Source organism: Brachyistius frenatus, unplaced genomic scaffold (genome assembly GCF_029030835.1).
Source record: "Brachyistius frenatus isolate BFR_SWC_R1_liver_20210118 unplaced genomic scaffold, ASM2903083v1 Contig_2, whole genome shotgun sequence".
Classification (NCBI taxonomy): domain Eukaryota; kingdom Metazoa; phylum Chordata; class Actinopteri; family Embiotocidae; genus Brachyistius; species Brachyistius frenatus.
Genome location: NW_027210601.1, coordinates 5,001,898 through 5,012,500, shown reverse-complemented (window position 1 = coordinate 5,012,500; position 10,603 = coordinate 5,001,898). Strand labels below are relative to the sequence as shown.

Below are 10,603 nucleotides of genomic sequence, written 5' to 3'. Positions count from 1 at the left end.
CGCTTTAGTGGTTGACAGCTTTGGCTCTTGTTTGGTGTATCTTTTTCACATTCTCACTCCACAAAGTGACAAAATTGTGGCTTGTGGTAACATATAGCACTGACAGAACTGAATGTCCACCAGTGGTTCTCAGCCCTCTTCCATTAAAGTACAATCTGCTAAATATACTACATTTACTGACTGTGTAAAAAAGTGTCTTGGGCTTTTGGCCACACAGTTTGGCTGGTTTCCTGTCTTAGTCGGTGGGTAATTGCAGTAAATACATTGTTATCAGTCCCTGATTAGATGGTTAGATTGAAAGCAGCAGGGGTCTGGGTCTTGAGATAGGATGAGAATCACTTGGTTCGCATAATTATATTGATCAATAAGAAATGTTGTTTGAAATGACTCTACAGACACACATACTACTGTTTTACATAGGTGTGGGCTATTTGGCTAATACAAACGTCTCATTTTCACTTCCTTCTCCAGATCATAAAGGACCAGAAGCTGTTGATTATCGTTGGCGGGATGCTGCTAATCGACTTATGCATCCTCATCTGCTGGCAGGTTGTGGACCCGCTTAGGAGGACTGTGGAAGAATACAGCTTGGAGGTCAGTATGCATTTGATGTTTGTCCCATCTTGCACTCGCTTCTGCTATCATTTATGTTGATGGAACACGGCTTGCCTCCACTGGGAGAAACCTGGTGACACAGATTTTTGCGAAAAATGCCTGTGTATTTAGAGGTTAAGCAAAGAAAATGTCTGCCATAGGCTTTAGCACAAGCATCTTGGTTGTGCTTGTTATTTTTAGGTCAGGATGTGAGCCATTGCCGCCTTCTGTGCTCATCCCGTGGCCGGACATTTGCCAGCTTGATGAGAGATATTGGCAAGGCCCACTGGAAAAGAGGCACTTGGCATCACTTTCTCTTTGCTGGAGAGGTGGCATGGCATAGCGTAGAAAATTAACTCTGCTATACTGTGACTGGTAAGAGTAGACTGAGATTCTCAGAGATTGGTGCTGGATTAGTCTAGTTTTGCGGCCAATTGGCTCAAATGAACATACTGTAGCTTTGGCATTAGAGGTTGATTGTGTGTGAAGTGTGTTTTCAGTTAGGCGTGACATATTAGCACATAACTGTCAGTAGGATTAAAAGAATCCAGACTGTGAATTAGCAAGGCATAACTGCATATTTGTTTACTCTGAGGTATTAGCCGCTTTGGTTAAAGTGACAGACTGAGTTTTTAAATTTTTCATATATTCGTAGAATCAAATATTATGCAGAATGCCTTTATTGTTTGGGACATCTTGCTTTCTGTATGGATTAAAAGTGATGTGTACAGGAGACTTCTTAAAGACAGCGGGTAAAATACTTGAGTCAGGAAGATTTCAAGCTGCATATATTTAAAAAAAAATTAGTCCACTACTAATTTGTTTTTTTTTAGAAAATCAGCTCCTGCTGTTAAAAGGATGGTTCCACAAGTTAGCATAACATATTGCCGATCTCCTTAATAACTCCTCAAAGTTGTTACACAGAAAGATGGACTTGCACTCGGCCAAAGGGAGCTTTAAACATTGAAATGGTCAAATGTTTCTTAGAGCTGGTGCACTGAGGGGCAACTGGGACAGGTATCCATGTGTAACGGTGAATTGTTAATGAAGTGCGTGGCAGCTGTGGTTTATTAAATCTAAATGTATTGAAGTACATCTGTTCACAGTGTGAAACAAAAAATGTTTAACAGGTGAGAACATTTCCAAATAAGACAGATATCGTGTCATATTAGGGACTCTGATTTTCACCTGTTGATAAGATATATCCCTTTCACTGGGTATGTTGATGTAACATTATCAGAAAACATTTACATTTACATTGATATAATATAATATGATTTTCACTTTATGTGCTAACACATAATTCAGTGGAACAGAAGATCTTATGTTTACTTTACTGTTGCTGCTAAGAGCTGACAAGCAGGAGAAATTATTCCGCTGCAGCTCAGATTAAATCATCGGTCTGTAAAGACCGCAGACCATGGATACTACTAAGTGGAGATTTTCCCTAATGAGTTGTCTTTCAAGTCCCCTAGTCTTCTGTATGTAGGCCATGAGACGGCTAACTGCCTCCCAAGAGCCCAGAGTCTTTAGAAATGGACAGCATTGGTTGGACCCTCATTGACCCTCCTGCTAAATAGAGGTTATCAGAAGGTCAGGGCAGTGAAAGGCAAGGCCTATTGGTGAATTTTTATGGAGACTTCTTTTGATCATACTGAATGGATTTTGTTGTTGCTTGCTTGCTTGTTGCCAAGGTCCTGCGGGGGATGGAAGGGTGCCTGATGCAGTCTTGCACCCAGTTTTGACTTTTTTGTATCTTCAATTAAAGGAAAAACTTGTGAAGTGATAAATACTGCTTATCTAAGAGCAGCAGGTCAGAGTTTTTTTTTTCTCTTAGTCCTTGATGAAAAGATTCCCGTGGGAGATCTCTGTGGAGGAAATGTATGATATATTGCCAGACTTATTTACATTCTTGTGCTCATTTTTGTGAAGTCTGAAGGTATGCTTGGCTCACTGGTACAACTCTAGACAAAGCCGTATTTTCTTTGTAATGATATCCACTTATATATTTAAGCCTGCCTAAAGGGTGAAGCAAAGCCGTGGTTAACATATTCATTCGTGAATGTTGTCAGTGTGTGCAGTTAGGTCCTCGTGGAGTATTCCCAGACTCTAAGCCCCCAGCCAGGGAAGTGTTGTGAATATATAAACCACTCAGTGTAGGAGTCTGCATTCCCTCTGGGGTCATGGATCTGCATGCCTGGGCTGAAGTATAGGCTCCACATGCCTGCCCAGCCTGCCAGATTTCCAGCAGCAGCAGCGTACCCTTGGGGCTCAGCTGGGGGAGAGACAGCCCCGAGCTCCTCTGCGCCTAGGGCCTCCAGGCTTGTCAGGTGGGACCATGAACTAGAAGGCAACCCAGATACCCAGAAAGGGGGTAAGGAAGAGAGAGACGCAAGGGGAAAAATTATAATGCAGTATCATCAAACACTGAATTCATGGTAATAAACAATATGGGAAGTTTTAAAGAGAAACAAATATACACAGTAACTTGTACCATAATCAAAGACAGAGGAGAGTTAGGGCATGTTCAGCAACACAACCACTCCATTCAGATCAATGAGGATGCTATTTGGTAACAACAGGCGTCACAATGAAAAAGGATCCAGCAAAAAAAATACAAGACTGTCCAACAAGGCAATGGAACAAATTAGTCAAGTTAGTCTTGCTATATTGTATTTCATTTTCTCCACAGTACCTACAGCCCCTACCAACAGAGCCCCTTTGTTTTTAACACAATGCTGTTTTTGTTGTTTTAACTGAAACAAGCTTAGGTGAAGTGGGGGTGAATGGTTGAGGAGGTGGGGCATTGGACCTTGGTGGATGGTCTCCATAGGGCTCTGGAGCCTGTGTGACTAGCTCTGACTGACTAACAGTAATTGGCACAAGGAGAAGGACCATTAGTTACCCAGTTTCTTGTGAGCTATCACATCATGCTAGGCCAACATTCCCCTGCAACTACCCTCTGTTGTCTTTTAATTATTATTTTTTTTTATTGTTTCCCTCTCTCCGTATTTGTCAAAATGTCCTCCCATTTCCCCTCTGTGGAGAATTGGGAGTTGACCTTGGGTTCACTAAGCTGTATCTACCTGCTGTTTCAAGGGTATGCAGTATGACAATGCAGTGTTATTGAACTGCCACAGTTCGATCTAGTCCACCACATCCATTTTTGAACCATCTCACAGGGGGTTTCCTTATTGACTCATTGTTTACAGGTATGGTAGTCTATTTTTTATTTGTTTAAATGCTCAGGGATGATCATCGGGGTGTGTTTGGTCACAGACACAGGGGTACTAGCTGAGATTTTGGGTAAAGTAATCGCGCTTGTGACGTACAACCAAGATTTACACAAAAGAAATATTGACAAAGTCAATCATGAAGGGGTAATTTCACTGCTCTAAATCCAGCAAGCTAATCTTAATGAGTTACCATTAGCAAAACTAGGACATTCCCCTCTGCATTCTTTATTAGCATTAACAAGAAAGATGAAACTGAAGAGGCTGACAATAGATCCTCATGGAATGCTTCATAAAACATGACTGCTTTAATACCCTCCCAAATAAAAGTAAAGAAGGGCCAGAGATCATGTGGGGAGTTAAGTCTTTGAGTCTCAAATGACAGAAGAATGACCCCGCATCTTATTTCATGGCTGCTCTTCAAGGCTGGAGTTTTAATTACAGTATGCAGATGATGTGCCTGCACAAGAAATGACTTGTGACCTTGACATTGTCCCCAACCTTTTTAAACAAAGCCTGCATCTGTTTGTTTTTTTATTTTTTAATATGAAACACTACCTTATATGCTAAATTAAATACAAATGTTGATGAGATTATGTGTAAATTGGCCAAGATGATAATGGCAGCTCTCCTTTTCACTGGTTGACCCCTAAATCCTAAGAGCACAGGGAATATACTGCATATCAATGTCTTTCTTTCCCAGAGAATTTATGAAAAAAGCAGGAAAAATGCTGGCTGCTCCAGGAACATCCTGGGAATGCTGATGGAAATGTTGGACTGCAGTGAGCAATTAGATCCATTTTGTGTCTCGTTAATAATTGAGCATTTGTTAATGGCGTGGGTGTTTCAGCAGCAGAGCTCCTGGCTGCCATCAAAATAAGCCCTGCGGTACTTGCACATGTTGTAGTGTCAATGTACACATGTGTGGAAGGTGCCCACTTATGAATGGATATGTTTTTGTACGTATACCTGTGTGTTTATGTAAACGTTAATGCCCTCTCTTGTGGTCCTGGGCATTGTCTCCTGCATAATGAAGGACAAACTGTCGATAAAGGATGATTAGCATTCTGTTGGATCCAGCAGCAGACCCCCACTACTCCAGTCTCTCCTCTTGTCTCCTCTTTCTTCCCCTCCCTCCCGCTGTCGTTTTTCTCAGCTTGGAAGCTGCTGCAAGCATTGGTGGGCAGGCGAGCTGCAAAAGAATATTGCAGTGTGGCATCACCATGGCAACGGCCATGGTTCCTGACATCCGTAACGCAGAGAGCTGCACTGTTGATTCATGAGACAAAAATAACGGGTTGAGGCACCTACTTCAGCATGCCAACACACGATGAACAGATTTTAAACATCGATATCGTAGAAAATGCACCGAGCTGATGGATCATCAATGAGTGTTCCAAGCAGAAAATGTGTTTGTACACTCACACAGACACATGCATTTTTTTTAACCAGAAGTTTAGGAGCTCTGAGATTAGCCCCCTGCCTCTGCAGCACCCACTTGTATGCATTTAAGCAGAGAGAGAGAGAGAGAGAGAGAGAGAGAGAGAGAGAGAGAGCGAGAGAGAGAGAGAGCGTGAGAGAGAGAGAGAGAGATTTCTCCCAGTGCTTTGACAATGCTCTCATCTGTCCCCAGTATCATATCACTGGAGTACCAAGCCAAAGTCTGACTCACCACTATCTTTTAATGTGGAAATATTCCTCTTTATGTAATGATGAGATGATGGTAATATGATGGTAATTAGCTTGAATGTGGGCCCTCATTATCAGTAGTAGAGATCAAGGCTGCTTGGCTCAGGTAAAGAGGTGAGGACTGAGATGTAGCAGTAAGGAGACCAGAGGGTAAAGAGCAGGATGAAGGTCTCCATTGCCAGGCCCTCACATACAGTGCATTTGGAAAGTATTCACAGCGCTTCACTTTTTCCACATTTTGTTATGTTACAGCCTTATTCCAAAATGGATTAAATAAATTTGTTTCCTCAAAATTCTACACACCATACCCCATAATGATAGTGTGAAAAAGGTTTTTTTTTGCAAATCTATTACAAATAAAAAAATGAAAAAAAAATCACATAAGTGATCATATAAGTATTCACAGCCTTTGGCATGACATTCAAAATTGAGCTCAGGTGCATCCTGTTTCCACTGATTATTATGTTTCTACAACTTGATTGGAGTCCACCTGTGGTAAATTCAGTTGATTGGACATGATTTGGAAAGACACACACCATCTATATAAGGTCCCACAGTTGACAGTGCATGTCAGAGCACAAACCAAGCCAGCACTCCACCAAGCAGGCCTGTATGGTAGAGTGGCCAGACGGAAGCCACTCCTCAGGAAAAGGCACATGACAGCCCACTTGGAGTTTACCAAAAGGCACCTGAAGGACTGTCAGACCATGAGAAATGAAATTCTCTGGTCTGATGAAACAAAGATTGAACTCTTTGGCCGGAATGCCAAGCATCATGTTTGGAGGAAACCAGGCACCGCTCATCACCTGGCCAATACCATCTCTATGGTGAAGCATGGTGGTGGCAGCATCATGCTGTGGGGATGTTTTTCAGCGGCAGGAACTGGGAGACTAGTCAGGATGGAGGGAAAGGTGAATGCAGCAATGTACAAAGACATCCTTGATGAAAACCTGTTCCAGAGCGCTCTGGACCTCAGACTGGGGCGAAGGTTCATCTTCCAATAGGACAACGACCCGAAGCACACAGCCAAGATAATAAAGGAGCGACTTCGGGACAACTCTGTGAATGTCTTTGAGAGGCCCAGGCAGAGCCCAGACTTGAACCCGATTGAACATCTCTGGAGAGATCTGAAAATGGCTGTGCACCGACGCTCCCCATCCAACCTGATGGAGCTTGAGAGGTCCTGCAAAGAAAAATGGGATAAACTGCCCAAAAATAGGTGTGCCAAGCTTGTAGCATCAAAAAGACTTGAGGCTGTAATTGCTGCCAAAGGTGCTTCAACAAAGTAGTGAGCAAAGGCTGTAAATACTTATGTACGTGTTATATTTTATTTTTAATACATTTGCAAAAAATTTTAAACAAACTATTTTCACTTTGTCATTATAGGGTATTGTGTGTAGAATTTTGAGGAAAAAAGTGAATTTATTCCATTTTGAAATAAGGCTGTAACATAACAAAATGTGGAAAAAGTGAAGCGCTGTGAATACTTTCCGTGATGACACTAAGGCCAGCCTGAAACACTCCCCTTTCTTTTTCACCCACATCTCTCCTCTCTCCATCTTTTCTCTGTCTCTTTATGCTGCTGTTTCTTTCTGTCACACTATTTTTTTCCTCTCAATTCACTGTCCTCTGCTCACTTTTTCAATTCCTTCTCTTCAAAAGGAGGGATTGACATCTGGCCCCAATTCCAGCCAGGATTTAGTGTTGATAGGGCGAGTTGGGGAAAGTAGTAAGTGTGGCCAGAGGGAGTGAGACATGTGCCAGCAAAGTTCCTTGAGCCGGACAGATGATGAGGGTGGCTGACAATATGTGTCCCGCTCCTCCGGGACTCTGTGGGTCAAGGTCACCCAAATTATATTTATATACAGATTTTTTTAGATTTTTTTTTTTTAATGTTATTGCACTTTTACCACACTTTGGGCCTGATTTACTAAGATTTCAAATAAAGGGTACTAAATTGCATGTTTATACCAAAAGTTTGCAAATTTATCTTGCACCCGTTTTGCAGTTGATTTACTAAAAGTAATTGCATCTTTGATATCAGGTGCAAATCGTTCTATTTAAATTAGGTATTTGGGTGTGTTAAAGTGATTCCAGCCGTTCTAACAGAATGACCACAAAAGGAAATCTGATCCCACTGAAATGAATAAATATGAATATAACAAGAACAAAACGCTATAAAGGAGATTATCAGCGATGAAGTCAATGCCGTGGGAATAACAAAAAGATCAATAGATGAAATTATGAGAAGATGGTAAAACATTAGGCAAGAAAAAAATAAACGGCTTATGTTAAAAATGTGTAATTACAACGAGATTGCCATGCTGGGATAGAACAATTTAAAAAGCTCAACTTTGCATTTGTGGATGTGAATGTGGACCTTGTACAGTCAACTACTGTATATAGGTTAATTAAAAATATAATAAGATATAATACAAGCTGACACATTGTTCAATGATTATCCTTCTAAAACAAGTTCAAATATCTGCATATCTAGTGGCTGCAGAAACATAGAGAAAATACATTAAAAAGTTACTTACATCTTTGGTGTGTTTTTGGGAATACTCAACTGTGATTTGATTTCCACGTGATTGATGACTAAAGTGCAGAAACCCCTGTATAATCTTTTTACGCTGAACTTATACACCTGCACACACACACACACACACACACACACACACACACACACACACACACACACACACACACACACACACACACACACACACACACACACACACACACACACACACACACACACACACACACACTCACTGCCTCCCCACACCGTGTTGTTCCCCCCCTACCGCCTGCACGCTCATGCAGGTTCTCCTCTGCAGTCCCACTCAACTGTTGATTGTGTGAATGCCATCTGAAGGACACTGCTCTTGTTTCACTATCAGCATGCTGTGAAAGCGGGTGGAAAGGAGAGAGATGTTTACACTTAATTCAGTTAGGTTTTGATTTGTTAAAATTGTGTTCTTTTCAAAAACATAGATGGTGCTTTTTGAAAAAAATATTAAATTTAAATTAGATTAGTGACAGAGACAAAGATGTGTTTTGGCAAGTCCTGAGAATCATAACATATTTTTTTTCAGTAGAATGACAAACAATATTATTTGCAGCATTATCCAGGCCACACTGACAGTGATAAGATGGGCTTTGAGGCTCCTTTGTTCGTGTTAAGTAAAGCACTGGCTGAGATCAATGCATTTTCAAAGTAAACTGGGTCATTAAGGGATAACCACCACCCACCCAGGTCTCTTCTCATTGACCAGGGAAGGACGAGAACGAGAGAACAAAAGGGAAGGGTACATAGCCCTCACACATTCTGGATGATTTGTTTGGCTGCATGACTGTCTATCCCCGAAGGATGGTGGTTCTTTGTTACAATTATAGTAAGGTATTGTTACTGCATGTGCTGCATATTAGATTGCATCAAGTTCTCGTTTTATAGTGAATGACATGTTGCTCTGCAGTAGTTGGCTGCATTATTAACTATTAAAATAAGCTCAGTTGTAATGATGATCTTGTTGATATTTAACTACATAACTACATCAATGTTCCACTGTCATATTTGAGAAACACATATCAGAGTTGTTGGCAATGGCATTTTCTCATACCCATTTCTGCAGGTCTTATGCAGGGCTCTGCTGTACGTTTGTTTGGGGCATACAGCAGCATGGTGTCTGTGACTTTGGCCCATTATTTAGAAGTCTTCCAAGGTCTTTTAAGTAAGTGTGTCACAGGTTTTACCTTGGGGATACCCACTTCTCTTAATAGTTTTGCCCCTTTTTACATGTCCTAGCGGGCAACAGCGATGAGTCCCAACTTATCTCCACCTGGACAGGACAAAAACCCCAACCTACATAAAGAGTGCTGCATTTTAAACAGATGGAAAATAAAGTTGAATTTGTGTATATTTTTTAGAGATAAACTTTTTCTGGAACAATATGAATCGTGACACAGAAGAACTAAACCAGAAGAAAATGTGAGTTAGTGAAGAAAATGTGAATAATCCTTAAAAAAAAAATAGAAATAAAGGGCTCTACCATTTTTTTCAAACAGCCAATATATTAAGAGAAGTGGGAGCACACTGTACAGGGAACATTATTACAAGAGGTTGGACACAGAGTCTATACGGCACATGTTAATTGTTAACGCAATCATTTGTGCTGTAGAAAGTTACAGGTATATGACATTCAGAAACAAAAAGTAATTACTGGCAGATGGGAAGAGAATGAGGAGACAGCTGTGGCTCAGATGGTAGAGCGGGTTGCCCACTAATCACAAAATTGGCTGTTCAATTCCCGGTTCCTTCTGTCCATATGCCGAAGTGTCCTTGGGCAAAGCACTAAACCCTAAGTTGCTCCCAATAGCAGACAAGCAACTTGCATGGCCTCTCTGTCGTCATTGCTGTGCGAGTGTGTGTATAAATGGGTGAATAGGAAACATTGTAATGACTGCTAAGGTGAAAATGCACTCTGTAAGTACAGACCATTTACTTCAGACAAATTTCAATTATTTTCTTAGTCACACTTAAATTGGGTAACGTTATTTTTCTTTGGTGTTTCTAAATCCCCATTGTAATCATCTTTAGAGAAAGACAAACATGGTTTTGAGCACCATCACAGACAACAGCTGAGACAGCTAAAGAGCAGTTTGCAAAATAAGTCAGTCATCTTATCCATCAGATGCAACTTGTATTGTCATAAACAAGTTCAACACAGATGGGTTGAATTAAATTGCTGCTGGTCAGGATCATGGAAGGCATTTTTAATGCTCGACCAAATATCTTCCCAGACTTTGGATAACCATCAGTAAGCATCAGCGCTGTCCTGCCTCCAATTTTTCTATATTTAAAATTAGTTGCACTCATCTTGTAGTCAGTGATGTTCCCTCAGCAATGGCTCAACACCATGTATTAAATCACTACAGTTGTTCAAAAGCGACAAAGCATTTTCATGTTTTGTCTCGCTCTCTGCTTCAATCTATTTTGGGAGGGGAAGACGAAGGGAACTGATATCTTGCCAAGTCAACAGAGGTGTTAGTTTACGCAGGATTTCATCATTTTTGTGGAGAATATT

At 41.0% G+C, this 10,603-nt stretch overlaps 1 protein-coding gene across 1 annotated transcript in view; it reads left to right on the top strand.

Annotated features, from left to right (window-relative positions):
• gabbr2 (gamma-aminobutyric acid (GABA) B receptor, 2) overlaps positions 1-10,603 on the top strand; it is a 177,927-nt gene that overhangs the window by 125,446 nt on the left and 41,878 nt on the right. Inside the window, exon 13 of the mRNA XM_069695489.1 lies at positions 472-594. Coding sequence (XP_069551590.1) covers positions 472-594 — 123 coding nt within the window. The remainder of the gene's footprint in view (positions 1-471; positions 595-10,603) is intronic.